This window comes from Electrona antarctica (assembly GCF_951216825.1).
Source record: "Electrona antarctica genome assembly, chromosome: 18".
Taxonomy (NCBI): domain Eukaryota; kingdom Metazoa; phylum Chordata; class Actinopteri; order Myctophiformes; family Myctophidae; genus Electrona; species Electrona antarctica.
This window is the reverse complement of record NC_136799.1, coordinates 41,397,312-41,416,437: the sequence shown is the minus strand read 5'-3', so window position 1 is coordinate 41,416,437 and position 19,126 is coordinate 41,397,312. Positions and strand designations below refer to the sequence as shown.

The 19,126-nt window shown below is 42.0% G+C and overlaps 2 protein-coding genes across 2 annotated transcripts; both read right to left on the bottom strand.

Annotated features, from left to right (window-relative positions):
* Positions 1–617: 617 nt before the first annotated feature.
* slc66a3 (solute carrier family 66 member 3) lies at positions 618–10,776 on the bottom strand. Its single transcript, XM_079528074.1, has 7 exons — positions 10,468–10,776; positions 9,214–9,296; positions 7,865–7,934; positions 7,197–7,254; positions 4,670–4,790; positions 2,341–2,382; positions 618–1,806 (listed from the first exon to the last, which is right to left on the bottom strand). The coding sequence occupies exons 1-7, from the start codon at positions 10,611–10,613 to the stop codon at positions 1,709–1,711; spliced, it is 618 nt and encodes a 205-aa protein (XP_079384200.1). The 5' UTR covers positions 10,614–10,776; the 3' UTR covers positions 618–1,708.
* A 6,054-nt stretch (positions 10,777–16,830) lies between these two features.
* On the bottom strand, positions 16,831–18,801 carry cimip5 (ciliary microtubule inner protein 5; the record flags this gene model as incomplete). Its single annotated transcript, XM_079527542.1, has 3 exons — positions 16,831–17,031; positions 17,776–17,815; positions 18,569–18,801. 3 exons carry the CDS (start codon positions 18,799–18,801, stop codon positions 16,831–16,833), a joined length of 474 nt encoding a protein of 157 aa, XP_079383668.1.
* Between the last annotated feature and the right edge of the window lie 325 nt (positions 18,802–19,126).

Here is a 19,126-nt window from a genome sequence, read left to right as displayed (position 1 = left end):
ATTGTTTTCAGGAAATGGAAAACGGGGCCTGTGTTCCAATGGATACAGAGTATATTATAATTTAGTCACAAGCTTTTAAGACTTTTCATTGGTTCAATTGATCTATAAAACCCACAAGACAAAAAAAAAGAAAGACATAGCTGATCTACAAGCTATTTTTTTGCTACTTTTGTATTGCCAAGTAGGGATACAAGACTTCTGCCAGACCGCAACAATATACTTGACTTGGGTGGGGACTATTTTTGTTTCTCCTTATACACCAAATCTATAAAAAAAAAAGCTTGTCGATCTGCCATTTCTGCTGAATGTTTGGTGTGCTCATTTGGTTAAATGTAAATACATAATCTATTTTAAATGTCTTGGAATCTCTTGTGCCACAGAAAATTAAACCCCTGTAGTCTTAGAACTGGACTTCAGTTACAACTGTACTTTCACTACTTTTTTCCCGTCTAAACCAATCTCTTCACCAAAAATAGTGAGTACATCTGCTATTTTTGGCTAATGTTCCCCCCAGAATATGGACGTTGGGGTGCAAGTGGTGAGGAAACCTTGCACAAGTGACAATTTAATTTCATAAATGTGCATATGACCTGGTACATACAGTGTGACACCAGGAATAGAGTAAAGACTTGAACATTTGTTTATTTAAAATGGTCCAGAAAATTACATTTATAAAAACCTTTTTTTTAAATACAGTACTTGTCCTGAGGAGGTGCAGTATATGGAGTCAATCTTGGTAAATTAATACTATATCTGCAACGTGGCGCTCCATAATGTCACATTTATCGACGTTTACTACACATCACATGTAGTTCCTTGTTAGTCATTGCAATGCTGTAACAAGAGCGTATTAGCATATATAAGTGTATAATACTGAGGTAAACAATGTGAAGTCATTTGTAAGTATTACAAAACATTAACCGTACAAATATCAGTGTCTGCCTTGGCCAAATGAGTCCAGTAAAAAAAGTGGCTCCAGACCTTTCTCACATTGGACAAAAATTGGACCACATCCTCGTACACATCTTTCTCTCATCTGACGAATAGCAAAAATAGTCAATAGATCTACACGGTCACAACCAATTGCACTGCAATGATTTGTGAGCTTGTAAATCAGCCATTTCTGGTATTCCTGCTTTTTTTTTTTTTATGATGACATTCCCAAAATAGGGATTAGTATATAAGGTACATGAAAGCAAGTTATAACTTTATGCAACATGTTTAAAAATGTGAACTCCCAGAGCAGTGGTTCCCAAATTTTTAAGCCTGTGAGTGACCCAAAACAGAAATTAGACATTCTCTCAGGATCCAAACTAGTGAAAATAGCAGATCTACTTGTAGATCTGCTATTTTCAGTACTTCTTCAATATTTGTTCCAATTCATGGAATTTCTTAGATTTGTATTTGTTCACAAAGTTACTGGAAAAAAAAAACATTGAATTGATTTTGTTTTTAATCCATGAAAAGTTTATCTTTTTTGGGAATGTTTTTTGGAAATGTTTTGAAATAATAATTAAAAACCAAATGTAGGAAACAAAAAGTATGGGTACCCATAACAATGTGTGTGGGCTGGGAACCAGTGCTCCAAAGGGACATGGCGTCCTCCCGCAACCCCCCTCCCCACTGTAAAAACAACAACAAACAAAATAACCAGATGACAGTTCACAGTTGACTTGACTCTTTCTTGAGCCTGGTCGTGGTGCTGAGCTCAGTCTTCTTTCTTGGGACTGCTGCTCCTACGGTAGTGGAGCACGGTAAGCAGCACCCACAGGTTCAACAGAGTCATGGCTATAAACCGCACCAACACTGGGGCAAAAAGAGAGCATTAAATGTGGTTTAGTGAACTAAAAAAATCACACCCGTGTGAACTGAGTGGCGCAACGCCCCCCCCCCCCCCCCCCCCCCCTCTCTCTCTGTCTGTCTCTCATTAGCAGGCAGCAGTGCAGCTCTCTCTGTTTCTGGCACAACAGCGCCACTTTTGGTAGTCATTGGTACTCGTGCTCATAGTGACATAGTTAGGTGAACACATAGGTGAACACACGTACACGGACATTGCTGTTCGTTGGAGTGGTTGCACCACTCAAAAACACAGCAGATACAGAGAGATACAACTAGAGACCCCCAGAGCACGTGAGGCAAACCATCACACGTCCGTCTCCCAACTGTCCCTCCTGGTAAAGGACATTACGTTTAGCAGGGCTTTTGCAATTTTCTGTACCTTCAAATGACTATCAGTAAATCTTAAGAGACAAAAATGAAAAATAATGAATCCCTTGTCGCCGTTTTAGAAACTAACACAGTAAATATGAATTAAATTCTTGCACAGAAAAAAATACATACCCTGCATGTCTCCAGTTGTCATGATGGTGGTGTAAATGCGTGCTGAAACAAACAGAAATCTTACATTTAATAACAACACATGTACATTTTGTTTACAGGAGATTTCAGGCTGTGAACATAATTATGTGTGACCCAGTGGATTGAGGATTGATTGAACCTGTTCTGACACTATTTCACCTGGGTTTACAGCCTCTGCAAGAGACTGTCATAAAAAATAAAAATGTTTACATTGCCATCATAAAAGGAAAACTCTTCTGTTGTTCAACTTCATTACTCTCCATCTGTTGTCATGGAAGTCATGAATATTATTATAATGATAAAGGATGAGACGTATTTCATCCCACGGGGGAAATTCAGTTTTCAGCTTCACCCAGCTGAGTGCTTCTCAAGTGGGAGGGAGCAGTTCGGAGTGTCTTGCTCAGGGACACCTGGATACAATACAATGCCCGGCCGGGAATCGAACATGGGAGCTTCTGCTTCCCAATTAAGCAGGCTCTCTCCACCAATTTAACTAGGGCCCCCTAAAGTAAGGTCCTAAAGCTAGAATTATGGTTATTGTAGTATTGAAATGAATGAAAGTTCCTGCAGCAAGATTTAACGATACACAAAAGATGGACAAATTACAGCTGGTATTTTTTTGTAGGACCCATCATTTGCTGGCATGGTTCATTTGTCATTTGCAGTATAATGTCTAGACACTAGGTGGCGGCCATTCAATAGACATACACAGGTGCATTAATTAGTGTGGGCACAGAGAGAAGGGGAGCACACTGTTCTTTACCAGACAAACAGACAAAAGACAGACGGAGTGAAGAAATTGAAAAGACAAGAAAAACTGGGCAACAATAAACCAAGAGAGAGACTATACCGGTTCATAAATTAACGGGTACGTTCTTTTTGGCTGTATTAATGTACGCCGGTGCTTCAAAAGATAACTACAATTTGACTTTGTTTATATCCTCTCTACAGCAGTGGTTCTCAAACCTTTTAATTTCAATTACCCCTATAACTCAAGACTAAGAGTATACAAATGGAACCAAATGGACCATTTGTATACTCATACTCAGAGTATACATTTAGAAGCCATACTGCTCTAAACAGATTTGTTTTTGGGAGGAACTGAGAGGATATGGACTGTTTTGGTTTCTTTCGATGGGCCGTTTGGACTCTAGAGCAGTGGTTTTCATAGCCGCAATTTGCAACTCTAGATTTTTTTATAATGGGATGAATCTAGAGTTGCAATACCCTCCATTGTCTCCCTGCTTTTGCGATCTGCTTGTATTAAACAACGTTAAACTCGCCAACATTGCAGCTGTAGGGAAAGCTTGAATTATCCTCTTTCAATCTGCCGAGCTTTTGTTTCATAAAAATCCACCGTAGACATGTTATGAGCTACTTTCTGTCAATAAATTCTGTGCAGGTGAAGTGTTTGAGTTTGGAAGCACTCGTTTTTATTAACGGGTCGCGCTGTTGCCTCTTGCATTATGTGCAAATTCGAAACAGGTGGTACGCAGGGCCGTTCAGTGTGCTTCCAAACTCCAACACTTGGCAGATTGAAAGAGGATAATTCAAGCTTTCCCTACAGCTGCAATATTGGTGAGTTTAACGTCGTTTAATACAAGCAGATCGCAAAAGCAATTTGGATGAATGGGGAGTCAATGGAGGGTATTGCAACTCTAGAGTTGCAAATTGCGGCTAAGGTTGTCAACCCTTTTCATATCGAGGCCCATTATTTATTCAGCCACAGACCACCGTGGCTCAAATGCTCATCAAATTATCATTTGATGAGATTTATCATCTCAGACCAAAGAAAACAAAAGACAGAAAAGACAAAGAAAAATATGTTATGTTATTGTTGGATAGGATATTGTTCACAATTCCATGCTGTATTGATGTTGGTACCATAGATGACAGGCATTGATCAAAATAACAATTCTTCTACATTCTCTAATTGCGTAAATCAAGCAATGCAGATGTTTAACAATAGTTGAACTTGTGAGGGCGTAAGATAATTTGGTTTGGTTAAGATCTAAAAGGTTCCATTTGGTTACCAGTACCAACTCTTCCATCATTTAGCTTGGGACCACCTGGAACCCCCTCAAGGACCACTGGTGGTCTCTGGACCACTGGTTGAAGAACACTGCTCTAGGAGGCATTTTCGTGGAAACTTTTGTTTGAGTTGCACTGATGTGGAGGACTAGCTCCTTTCTACAGCCCCCTGTAATTTGGGACGTCGGTACCAACGTCCCAAATTACAGAAAAGGTAAACCAGGGGCCCGAAAGGGGCTAGTGGAGGACAAGGTGCTGGCGAAAAACGCACGGTACTTACTCACGCACGTGAAGGTAGCCATGCCCCAGGACAGGGCACTAACCTGGCCCGAGTCCTTGGACCTCCACAGGCACTGCAGCTGGGCAAACTTACTGGACGCGCTGATGAACGTGCACAGACTCTTTAGAGGAGAGGAGAGACGAGAGGAGATTAGATCAGCGAAGAGATGGCACTGGATGGCAGATTTGTCCTGCATGTCCCCCATTTGTCACGGGTGGGCGTGTGTGGGGGGGGGGGGGGGGGGGGGGGGGGGGGGGAGGGTGTGCATGTGTGCCGAATCAAAAAATCGACAGATTTAAATGACAAGAAGATGTTGCGGTTGAATTGATTCTGTTCTGAGTAATGGACGTGTGCGCATGTGTGTGTGTATGTGTATGTGTGCGTGATGCACGCACGCACGCACGCACGCACGCACGCACGCACGCACGCACGCACGCACGCACGCACGCACGCACGCACGCACGCACGCACGCACGCACACACACACACACACACACACACACACACACACACACACACACACACACACACACACACACACACACACACACACACACACACACACACACACACACACACACACACACACACACACACACACACACACACACACACACACACACACACACACACACACACACACACACACACACACAGCTGTTCCAATTCATGTAACCTTGGGCAGTGTTCGCATCATGCTACGTGAGCACACTGCAGGAAATTGTGGAATGGCAGTTTAATGAGACGCTTTGTCACATGGCATGTTTTCACACCATTGGGAAAATGTAGAAGCAATGAAACATCTGCCAGCGCTGAACTCCCTGAATTGTCTTGCTTTTGTTCTCGCCAGGAAGACGAATCTCCGGACTGATCTTCGAGTGAAATGGGACACGGTAAAAGTTGCTCTCAAGGGGCTTTCTCACATTCATTCGTGCTTGGAGCTCCTCCCCACTGTTGTTGGGCAGAAAACTCTTACCTCCATATTTCATCTTTTTGTGTTATTTTGTAAAGTAATACCCCACCCCAGAGTAGTGAAAATAGCTGATCTACAAGATCACAACGGGTCACAACGTACTGCGCTGTGAGCCTTTAGATCTGCTATTTTAAGTGAAAGTGGTTAAGTGTGCCTTATATAAATATGTAACTAATAAAGTATTAACGTAACAAGAGCTTGTGACTAAACAATAACTACACTGGATCCATTGGGAATACAGGTTATTTCTTTTCTCCCATTTCCGGAAAAGTAACGGTATTGGACATACTGAACTGCACCCAACAGCAGAGAAAGACGACCATAATAATGACAGTCCTGTTGGAAGACATCCAAAACGGAAATGTAGCTCCACCTTCTGCTCATTAACCAATAAATACCGTTGCCATTTAAAATGTCCGGATGTCATTGGCAGGTCGTTTTGCTGGGGTGATGAGGTCTGGATAACTTGCAGCTTAAGTCACAGTGCCTCATTAGCCTTCAGATTAATTGTCTTTTTGACATTCTTTGACTCAAATTGGTGCTTAAATCCAGCTCTCACTAGAGCCCGACTGACACGAAATGTTTGGGTCCGATAGATAGATGACGATCCTGTTTTCAGGGAGTTCTCCCCTTAACAGTGTACCAGTGGAACCAAATAGACCCTAACAGGTCAATTTGGTTCCATTTGTATATTGTCAGGGTTAGACTTAAAGGGATAGTTTAGATTTTTTAAACTTAAGCTGTATGAAATACTTGTTCTACTATTTGGTTGCAAGTTGAGTGGTTAAACGTCAGGGAACATCGGCTGCATAATTGCCCATACTGAAAAAAATCACACCCGTGTGAACTGAGTGGTGTAAGGTCTTATATAGCCTGATCAGCTGTGGTCTGACGTAATGTCTGACGTAATGAAATCACACCCGGGTGAACTGGGTGACCGTAGCAACCATGCTAATTTTTTTAGCACAGACAGACAGACACGTAAACTAACAAAGCCAGTCGTAGGAGTGGTTTACACCACTCAAAAAAACACAAGCACTATGCTGTATATAATGCGGTTGTCAGTATCATTGTCAGATGTCAGTATATCGTTGCCGTCAGGCAGAATCCTCTCGTGTCCATATTCACACTTTGTTTTTCCGTAAATGAACGCCCTACTTGATCACACTACTACAGTGTCACACAAAAGCATCACAAGGGTCTGCTACCGTAGCCATTTTTTGAGTGGTGCAAACCACTCCAACAACCAGCTTTGTCTGTATGTTTGTGTACCTGAGTACGTGTCCGTGCACAGGTACGCAAACCACTCCAACAACCAGCTTTGTCTGTATGTTTGTGTACGTGTCCGTGCACAGGTGAGCATGGTTGCTATGGTTAGTGTGTGACGTCACTGACATAGCTGATCAGACTATATAAGACCTTGCACCACACCAGTTCACACGGGTGTGATTTTGTTTATACTCATGACAAGTAACAGTTTTGGACATAGGAGGTTTCCACCCGACAGATACTATATATATAAACCAATATTATGGCTCAGGATCTAGCTCTTACCATGGCCAGGTCTATGATCCACTTCTGCACAGTGAGCAGTTGCCAGCCCCCAACGAACCTGGACATATCATGTTAAGAGATGCCACTACATGCTATGACAAGAGCAATTAACTAACTAATACACACAGCCCTAAAGCAGAGGTCTGCAACCTTTTTGAAACAAAGTGCCATGTCTCTATTTTCTAGATAGTCAGCGTGCCATTATTGTCACGTTAATTTGAATGACGCCACATAACATATTCCAACATATTTTGATCGTCCACGAATGTACGGTGATCTTTTTCCCTTCTTTTTAAATATTTTCTCTCACGTTGTTATAATGATCATTAGACTAACCCAATAACCCAACTATCTCCCAGACTCCCTCCCCAGTCAGAGTTCAGAGTTTTAATGAATGTTAATGTATAATTATGTGCAGGATGTAATTTACATACAAATGTGAGGGATTTATTTGACAACATTTTTTTTAATTGTTTACTAAAACTACTCTCTCTCACACTTGTGCCAGTGGGCCAGTGATCACCCTCCTTGGTGCCAAGGGTTGCCTACCCCTGCCCTAAAGATTAACCCTACATCATTGATTTCCATACAAATGAAAATCTACAAATTTGAAATTTGCATTGCGAAATTAAATTGTGCCATGGAAAGAACAAGGGAAGGAAGGATACACCAATGCGTAGATGAGGCTCTGCCGCAGGCTGCCGTTGTAGTGGAGAATCAATAACAGAAGAATGACATCTGGGAGAACAGAGACAAAACACAACACGTTGTGAACTAGAACAGGTGCACTGAGTATGGCGTAGAATGTAGAATAGATCTCCTCCAGGATGCATGCCCAAATAAGGGTTTGCAAACTTTTCAAGCAACGACCCCCCCCCCCCCCCCCCCCCCTGACAAGCACTTGGAAATTGGAATGGTAGGAGTTGAGGCATTACATTTAGTTTGACCTCCACAGGTAAATATTATGAAATAGCCAAACTACAAGTGTAACAGAATGTAGTGCACGTGCTCCTCCAGTAAGGGCGTTTCATATTGGTTAGTGTGTGGCACCTCATTGAGTAACACTGGTGTTCACGTTAGAGCAGTGCCAGTCTAAATGAGATATGCCCATGGTAAGATCAGAACACAATATTTTCAGTAAGAGTCTGTATGTTTACTGGGATACTGTGAATATTACTGGTTATTCTAAACCTGCTAAATGTACCTACATGAAGTGGTGATGTTTTGTACATGTTTTCAATGAGTTATCTTGTCATACCAAACAGTTTTGTTTTGTTTTTATATGCTTGGTCACGCTGCTAATTCTGTTATAGACGTGCTGAGGATTGGGTGTGTAAAACAGACAGAAGCTGACCAGATACATCTGTGTATTTTATCAGATTAAACTGACAACAAAGAGAGAAGTCGTCTGGAACTTCATTATTCCACAACACAACGCAGATCAAACGTTATACAAGCTCACAAGGCAGTGCAACACACTGTGAGCTTGTCGATCTGCTATTTTCTGTGAAAGCCTTCTCCACAATACGACTGCTGAGGTTTAAAGCTGCTATAAGCAATAATATGTCAAAATTTTAATGACTTTTCTTTTCCTTTTTTTTGTAGGTAGAACGCTCCCAAGAAAATGTAGTCTCTGTGACACATCTAGGGACCGCAATCAGCATTCAAAGATGTTCCTAGAAGCTTTGTCATTGGTCGAAAAAAACCTGGTCGCAATGACTAACCAATTAGGAAGCTTCTAGGAAAATATTTGAATGCAGATTGGGGCCCCTAGATGTGTCACAGAGACAAATTTTTTTAGGGAGCATTCTACCCATCACTGAAAAAAAAGGGAAAAAAAAGTCATTAGAATTTTGACATATTATTGCTTATAGCAGTTTTAATTGAGGTCCTTGGCCTGCTCTCGTTGTGCACAAGAAATGTGGTATAGTAAGATTAGCTGCGGAGAGTCTAACACAAATAACTGCCAATCAAAACAAAAGAGAAAGCCTGAGATTTCAAAAGAATGCAAACTCACCTTGAGCAATGAGGATGGGATACTCCAGGTATGTTGGAGGTGGGTAGTCATAGTACATCTGGTATGTAACGAAAACTACGTAGCTGAAATATAGACAGTGAGAGAGAGATGTTAGAGGAGAAAAGGTTTGTGTATTGATGACTTTTTTTTCCCCAACCCATTTTTCACCCGGTGCCAATTGGCTAAGCTTTTGCCTAACCATTTTGCTGCGCAATAGTTGTTGTGTCTCATTTGTTGTGTCTCATTTGGCTGCATAGTGCATACGTATAGTGTCAGTAACTGCAGTTGCTTGCTAATACACAACAATGTGAGTCATGACCCCCACCCCCACTCTGAGCTCTGACTCTGAGTCAGACTTTAGTCTTTCGTAGTCCAGTGCGCTCAAAGCATAATAAGAGGGCATCATCAGCCTAATTTTAGACATTTCTCATGGACAGCTCGCCTCAGAGACAGAGAAAATAGACTGCTGTGTGGACTTCCGAGACCTAGACAGACACCTGCTCAATTTCTTTCAGTTCATGCAAGGACCCCCAAATTGATATGTATTTGGCCGCAAGACCCCCATCTGAAAATGTTTTGTGCCAAGGACCCCAGAAGGTTCTGTAAAATACATTAAAAGAAAATATATTTTTTACATTTTTATAATTTTTTCTCAAAAAATACCAGTTGGTCTACTGGTTTCTATTATATAATTAAGATTGATATGCCCATTTAGAGAAAACATGGGGCTATAATTGGCCTGCAGTGTTAAAAATAATGTTTTGATAAGACAATTAATGGACTTCGAATGCTTGGATTTTGCGAGATTTTCCAGAACAGTTCATTCTTCGGCTTGTGTAGAATATTTAGATAATTTCCATTAATTATTAAAAAAAAACTCATGTAACAGTTACCTAACTCAGTTTCAGTTAGGTAAAACTGGTTTGTGGTTTCCCTGAAAAAACATGAAGCCCGCAGTTGCTTCCTGTCTGTAGGCTATCTGTAAGGGTATTGTTACAGTAGTTGTACTGTTACTAGTGTAACTGTTTAACAGTACGTGTTACACGAAAATAGGCCCCAGAAGTCTGTCATAGTGATCTTTTGTATTAAGCATCACACACCAAATGTCGGTCATCTAGTATTCTACTAATATCCTATGGAACACAATGACAGCAGGAGTCATGTTTGTTGAGTAAACTGTTATAGATGTTACCAACATCTCAAAGTGGGGTCCACTGCACTGGTGGAGAGAGGCTTCTATAAATGCACACGTACCCCGTCAGCTCCAGGAGCAGACTGTTGAGGCTGACCCCGGCGGTGGACTTGGCCCGCATCAGCACGAAGATCTGCGGGAACTTCAGCACCATGCACACGAACAGCGTGCTGAAGTTAGCGACGTGCAGCACCAAGTCTGAGTCCATATCTGTAATGTAGGCTGTGTATGCGTGCGTGGATGGCTGGATGGATTATGGGCTCGATCAAGAGACAACTTTGCGGTCAAAGTTGTGACAAGTTGCCAGCTGTCAGTTTGCCAGGCAGGCACCGATGCTGCTGCAGTGCCGAGTGCTCGAGAGCTCAGCCAATGAATTTGTCTCATGACTTCCGCACACATCCTCTCTCTACTCCGATTGGCTCCCTCTCCCTCTCTGTGCTCTTGTGCCACCTGTTGTTAGAATAAAGTACTTTGCAAGTTTTGCAAATTCCTATGTCCAGTCACAGTGGTTCTCACTTTTTCATGTCCAAGCATTCAAGCAAGGAGGACCCCCCCCCCCCCCCCCCCCCCAATGAATATGTAGCCCACAAGATTTGTGTTGTTAAAATGTTTCAAATATAGATATAGCAATAGCATATAGATATATATATATAGGGAATACTGTACACACTACAGATGGGCTATATCGATATTCATAGTAGATGTGAAAACCTCAGCTATTTTCAAATGGGTATAGGGTTAAAGTGGCTTTAATGATTTGATGATTAGTAAATAGCCTACTGTATAGGCTATTAACTTATTTTGCTATAGGGACGGCCTGGAACGGTGGAACCCCCCTCAAGGACCTCCGGACCCCACTTTGAGAACCACTGGTATCATGGTATGTCCATCTGCATTTCCCCTCACGAGTCACTCTCTGCTCTCTTAACCTAAATTAGTTCATCCTTCCAAGTGTAGCGCATGTAACAATAGTATTTTTATGAAGGATATTATCTGTTACTATACTAATCCAGGAGATGGCGCTTTTGTACATCTTATTAACTTCCTCCTGTGTGCAAATATTCATGACTCATCATTCACAGACAAAAGGTTTATATTTCCACTATATTTCCTGCACTTTGGCCAAGGGAAATCGGGGTATTAAGTCGGTCCCTAAGTTTGATCCATTCCCTTTTGGAATTTAAGTCTCTGATTCCGATGATATGATTCTTGTAGTTGTACATAAGAAGAGAAATTGCTGAAACTAGATAATTCTTAAAGGTAGGGCAAGTGATATATTTTGGTTTAAACAAAACCTTTTTTTAAAGTTAAAGCTCTATAGGCTATGCTGCTTATATTGGCTATATACTGTCCATGGTTACAGACCCAACCAACACAAATACACTTAGTGTAGTCATTACTCATTACTAGTCACTAGTCAGCTCAGGTGGAGGTTGGTTCCTCAATCCTCAACCATCCATCCATCAATCCATCTTCAACTCCTTATCCGGACCGTAGTCGGGACGCGGGGGCAACAGCTCCATGCACCAGAGAGCTCCAGACTTCCCTCTCCAGAGCAACATTAGTGACTTCCTCCTGGGGGATCCCAAGAAGTTCCAAGGCCAGTGAGTCGATGTGTTTCCTCCAACTGCACCTTGGTCTGCCCCGGGGGCTCCTCCCAGTGGGACATGCCTCGAGGACCTCCCTATAGGGAGACGCCCGAGAGGCATCCTAACCAGATGCCCGAACCACCTAAGCTGGCTCCTTTCCAGGCGAAAAAGCAGCGACTCTACTCCGAGTCTCTCTCGCGTAACTGAACTTCTCACCCTAAGGGCGATGCCAGCCACCCGTCGAAGAAAACTAATTGCGGCCGCTTGTATTCGCAACCTTATTCTTTCGGTCATGACCCACACTTCATGACCATAGGTGAGAGTAGGAACGAAGATTACTCGGTAGACTGAGAGCTTTGCCTTCTGGCTCAACTCAACAAAGTAGGCCAAAATACACCTTTTTCACAGTAGCCACATTGGCATGAAAACGTAGGGTAATGTTACATTCTTCACATGTAATGATGATACTAATTAAGGTTCTGTTACCAGCTGGCAGAGCCAACATGCACAATAGCAGCACCCTGACTCTGTTCGACCTGAATGGAACTCAATCTTAATTAACTCAACCCTTATCATTGGCAGTGCTGTACAAAGTACTGAACCCCAAGTACTTGAGTCTACAGATAGTGCTGGTCAAATATTACTCAAGTCAATACTTATATTATTAGGCCTACATATTCAAAAGAATAAATTACAAAGTACATTTTGAACATCAATGCATTCATGTACCGAAATGTAGACATTTTCCAAACAAATTCAAAGATTTCCACACATTTTCAGTGCTTTGTGAGCTTGTAGATCTGCTATTTTCACAATATTGTTAACAGGGCTTAAGTGGTTATTTGTAATGTACTTTTTTCTTTTCCTAGAAATGCAGTGGAGTCAAAAGTACATTTACCTTTGAATTGTTACCGTTGGCAATTTAAAAAATAGCAGACATACAAGCTCACAAGCTTGTACATGTATTTTTGAACATTTGTGTGAAATCTTGAAAGTGTTTAATTTAGATTCTTCTTCTTTTTCTACACAAATCATGTATTCTGGGGGTTCCTTGGGACAACTGTGACAATGATTTGAGACTGCCGGCTGCTGCGTAACAGGTGTGATGATCAGGATGTCACACTGCATATGTTTGTAAAATGAAAGGTTTTTAACTGTCCCTAGCAGCCTAACGGTAAGGCTGACAGAAATAGATGTGGATGTGTTGGATAAAGCTCAAATTGAACTGTACTCGGATATCTAGTTTGTCACTAGTGTCCAACCTTCCTAGTCTAGTATTAAAGAAAAACAGGGCCAAATAATAGCCAAAACTCAAATCGTCTAGGAGCATCAATTGGTGGGCGGGCTCTTTTTATTCCTATAGATAACGTTTATGGCCCAGCGTAGTATAGGTTTTGGATTCCCATGTCTGTTGGCTGTTTTTCAGCCTCTATTTCAACTTGGGGTCCCCTGGCACAACACATTTTCAGATGGGGGTGGTCCGCGGCCAAATTATATATCAATTTGGGGGTCCCTGCACGAAAATGTTTGAGAACTATACCGGGGTGCTCAGGTGAACGTAGCCTACTTCGTTACTGTCCACCACTGGTCATGACGCAATTTCCAGATAATTCGCACAAAGGTTGAAAACTTTATTGTGGAGTTCATGTCTTCAACAAAGAACACAAGCAACAACAAAGACAGAATTCCACATTTAATATTTAGGATAGGATGAAGACATATTTTGAGACAATATTCATTTCAGCACGTCATTACTACCTTATATTGTATTGGAATAGGGGGAAAACATATACGTTTCAGTGGTGAATTTACATCGCTGAGTTTGCAAGGTCAGTTTGTATTTATTTTATAGCATGTGGTAAATTGTTGTTTGCAACATATAGTAGTCTCACTACTCACTGGGACTGTATACAGTAATGTAATAGTTGTGACATGTTATATTTATATATTATTGCGAACGCAGTGATTGCGAACGCAGTGATTGCGAACGCAGTGAGCATTTACTATGAGACCCAGCAGATCATGACTGTCTGTGTGTGTCTGTCTGTGTGTCACGCTGTAACACCACCCGCCCGCCACCAGAGGGCGCAGCTGTATCACACACAAAAAAACACACACATGCACGCACACACGCACGCACGTGTATCGCACGCACGTGCATCGCGCGCACGCACGCACGCAAAAAAAGAACCTTAAAAAAAATTAAAAAATTAAAAAGAATAAAATAAATAAATTAAAAAAAATCAAATAAAAAAGAATTAAGAGGAAAAAAAGCTCTGTGTGTGTATGTGTGTCAGACTGCCACAACAGCATGCGTTCGCTTCCCGCGTTCACGCGTCTTACTTGTATATTGTGGTATATTAGTTATTGTATCTGTCACATCAAACTGAATGATTTTATACCTTATTTAAATAAGCTTGTAAAAATATATTTGTGACCAGCACAGCAGTCTAATTGTAGTATATCCATATAAGCTTTATCTTTGGTCAAATAAAAAATTTAAATCACACCCGTGTGAAGTGAGGGGCGCTCTTATCATCGTACATCATCATACATCATCTCATTCCGGCCAATCAGAATTTGCGTCCTCACCATCGTCTTCAATGTGTGTGTTACGCAATGGTTGTGTTTACACAAACACTCAAAATTGTCCATTCATTGTCAATGGCATGTAATGTTTGTGTTGGGACAATGTTTGTGTTAGCACACACTAAAAGCGGAGGAATGGCTAAAATAAACCCAGTAATACGTTCGTATTTGAGGTCTCTAGGAAATACACTTAAAAGGAAAGAAACAACCTTCAACTTCGAGAAATTGTTTTTCTCTTCAGTGGCGTGCACAGACATTTAGAGGGGCAGGTGCTCAAGTGAAAAAAGGGCACCTTGTGCAGCACGTGGAACCAGCCGGTTGCCTTAATAGTGTCAGATTTATAGATTTTGGGGCATAAATAATATATTAGAAGCTTTTACTCCCATGGTGCTCTAGCACCCCCTAGTGTCTATCTGTACACGCCACTTTCTCTTATGGTGTGCCATGGTCTGCAGTCTTTTTTTAAATAAATGTTTATCCCACGTTTTTGCAACCCATTCTTTTCACCCAGTGTCAATTATCTAATGTAATCCTGGGCGCTACACTTCCTCTGCCAACCTGGGGGGTCAGCGGACTGACCTCATGCTTCCTTCTATGCATGAGTCCAATCTGCTTCTTTTCACCTGACAGAGGGGAGTTTCCCCGGACGGACGTAGCGTGTGGAAGGAACACGTTATTCCGACCAGTTCCTTTCCCCTCCATCGGGCGCCCCGGCTGGCCAGGGGGAGGTAGTTTAGACTCAGAGACCAGGGTTAAGTTTGTGAGGGTACCTCACGGGGTTCTCAACCCGTGGGTCGCCACCCCTAGGGGGGGGGGTCGCCAAATTATTTTGGGGGGTCCCCAAATTAATAACAAAACAAAAAAAGAAAGTACATAGTACGTGGTGCATGCATAAACTTTCCTTAATGATTATACCTGGTTTCAGTATTCATTTATGATATATTTTCTCTATTATTAAGGTTATTTTTGCAGTCTGTTTGTATTGGTGATGGGGAGGGGGGCGGGGCGGGGGGCGCGAGACATGGCCAAAGCATTTCCGGGGGTCCCCAGCCAAAAAGGTTGAGAACCCCTGCCCTCTAGGGGACACAGGGAGAACATGCAAACTATGGTCTGCAGTCTCAACTCAGACAGTTTAAGTCCTTATTTTCTTTCCTCCTGCCATATAGTTTCTCAGGGGATAAATTGAATCTTGACCACCACGTCAAACTTCATGTCATATCCTGTGTGTCTAGGTGAGACATGACCTTTGACACGATCTAAATATCTCAGTCAATAGAAGAGCATGCAGGGAGACAAAATACAACCACCCCAGTTGTATAAGTTATATTGTATGGACAAACTCTACTATACAGATTGGACAACATTTTCAATGTATTCATTACAAAAATAATAGTGAGGCTTTAAGTTGGGCTAAACCTATGTTCCTACAATGCCCTGGCTGCATGCACCCTAGGGTGTGGGGCCTTGCATGCCGATATTTTGTAATTCCCAGAAAGTTGAATGTCACCCTTTTAACTAAATTCATATACTTGTAGTAAGTCACTCATGAATATTTTATGTTTCGTCGTTGCTTTCTGCCAGTGTAGCTTTATATTCAAGCTTTATATAACCAAATTTTCTGACAGAACAAACATGAAAGCCTCCCATGCAAAACAAAAGGTAAAAGATCCCCTTTTTATTCATCTTTATTTTAAAGGCTAATGCGCCTGTTTTGGAGGTCCAACCCTGCATGGCATACATCCATATTCATATATCGTATACTGTTGGGTGGAAACAAACCTCATATATTTCCAAAACTGTTCCAAAACCGACGCGCTTCCAAAAAACCACGTCGCTCCACGCTGCGTTTTGAGCTTGAGGATCTGCTACTTTTGATACTTTTGTGACGCTGTACTTGGACAAGCTCAAGACGTGTCGCACTGCCACTCGTTTTGAGCTTGTATATCGGCTATTTTTGCTACTTTTGTGTGACACAGAATGACAAAGTATAAGGGATTCATTACAAAAAAAAAGTTTAAATACAGAGATAAGAGGTTTCCCACCCCGATAGTAACTGCATGTGAAATGTGGCCCCCTGGAGTGAATGTGGAAATATAGTGGCCCTCTCCATCATCAAAGTTGCCCACCCCTTAGGTATAGGGCATCAATTTACGACAAAAAACACAAAAGGTTAGAATATGCCCGACGATATCCAGCTTGTGGCGAGTGTGTGTGAAGCAGTATGCTTCAGATGTGTTCGGCTTGGTGCTAGCAGGGAAACATCTCCCGGTCTGGCTTACACTTGTGATGATGCGTTCCGGTCCAAAGCAGCAGCCTGTCCATCCTCATCAGCTCCTGGCCCAGTGGACTGGCCACTCTGCTTCCAAACATGTGGTTGGTGGTGTTGGGGAGGCGCTCCGAGAACACTGTCACATGGCTGGGTAGTGGCTTCTCTGGCTTGAGCCGGCCCTGCATGGGATTGGGAGACAGCGGTGGGAAGTATTAAAGTAAGTGCATTTCTGTGTAGGCTATACTGAAGTAGAGTTTTGACCTATAGGCTACTTTTACTTTACTTGAGTATTTCCATTAAAAATATATTGTTATTGTTACAAAACATACATATATACTCTAGACCTATTTTATATATTTTTCTATTCCGAAATAGCCATGTAGATCTGCTATTTTCAATAAATGTTGACACACTTACTTTGTACATGCACTTACAGTACACTTTGAATACAGGACTTTTCTTTTTTCATATGTGTTATTGCCACTTTTAAGTGGCAATAAAAATCGGAATGCTTTTTCCACCACCGATTGGAAGTCAAATTAAATCATAATCATTTGATTCATTTTGCCAATTCTAAAGGGTTTGGCAAGAGACTTAACTATGTGATTAATTTCATTAAAGCTCAATTTACAAAGACTAATGGACAGGAGGATCACACTGCTATGTCTTAGTATAGCCAAGCTAAAAACCTGTTTCATGATGACATTTGATAAATTACTTATTTCACAGTGTAGTTTGCAATGCCAAATAGGCTACTATCAAACAGTATTTTACTGGCAACAGTTGGAAGCTGTTGGTGGCATTGATTAACCGAAGCGGGTTTGGAACACAATCCTGTGCATTAAGATCTTTCAGTATAGGCTATAGATATTCACATAATCATTGGCATTTTTGTGCATGATAGTTTTCCATCTTCGACTTACCATGTAATCATAATCCTTGAGAAAGCTCCAGTTCTTCTCCCTGTGGACCAGGACCATAATACATTGGTAAAATGTACAGGACTTAAACTCCATTCAATCAGGCATGCAGGCATCAAAGTATAGTATAGGCTACAGTCAGTGGTTCTCAAAGTTGGGGTCCAGGGAGTTCTAAATGGACCCTTACATGTCAGTGTACTGTACTCATTTGTACACTCAGTTATGGAGGACCATATAGGACCTTGAACAAAACTCCTATTCTAATTTTGGTAGCCTATAGCCTACTCAATTTTGGTACCCCCGAAGTAAAATACAGAACTTTTTCTGGTAACAGAGTAGGCTACTACTAGTAGAATGTTATTTACAGCTAGGTAGAATAGTGGGGCGAGATGGAAAAGGGGCGACCGTATTGTTACCACAGAGTAGCCAAGGCTATTCAATTGTATGGTATTGATGGGGGGGGGGGGGGGGGGTGTAAATAAATAAACTCTGAGTAGGCGGATAGCGGCGCGGTCTAGATACCGGAAGGTTCCCAGTTCGAATCAGCCGTCCGACACGTTAAAATTACCACCGCTGAAATGCCCTTGAACAAGGCATCAACCACTACGATGAAATGTGTTCTATGAGCAGGGCCTGGCTGGAAACAAGTTCTTGAGCTTAGCCCAGATACCCTGGGTAAATATAGATTTCATTTCATTTCATTTCATGCATGCATGCAGTGCCCACTTCCCGAGATAATAAAACTATAATATTTTATATAACGCAATAGGTATATAGACTAACCGATTCCACTCACCATTCTTTCACTCCATTCTTTTCGACGCTCACATGGTCTCTCCATACTTGGTCCTGTTTCACGGGGTCAGAGGTTCCCGCAGTCTGCCGTGTATCGGTGTCTCCTCTTGTGTTTCGGGGCTTGTTTAACGGCTTCTGCGCTGCAACCGAAGACTGTATAGGCCGAGTCACCACATCACCACCGGATCGTTCCGGTAATCGATAACCTGCCGAAGATACACGCATGCCTTCCATCGTGCAAATTTCAATATGAGAAGAGAACTCTCAACTATAAATATGAGAACTTTTTTAAAAAATCCCTCAAAAGCGTTTTACGCGCAGGCTGCCTGGATGCCGAAATCACTGCTGGCAAGTGACCCAGCGCAGTTCTTTTTGTTTGCGGCGTCTCCCCTGGAAACAGCAGTTTCACACACACTTCAATAGACTTTGTCTACGCGCGCGCACGCGCACATAAACACAAACACACACACACACACACACACGCGCGCACACACACACACACACACACACACACACACACACACACACACACTCCTCTGAGGCGCCTCTGTTTGTTTCT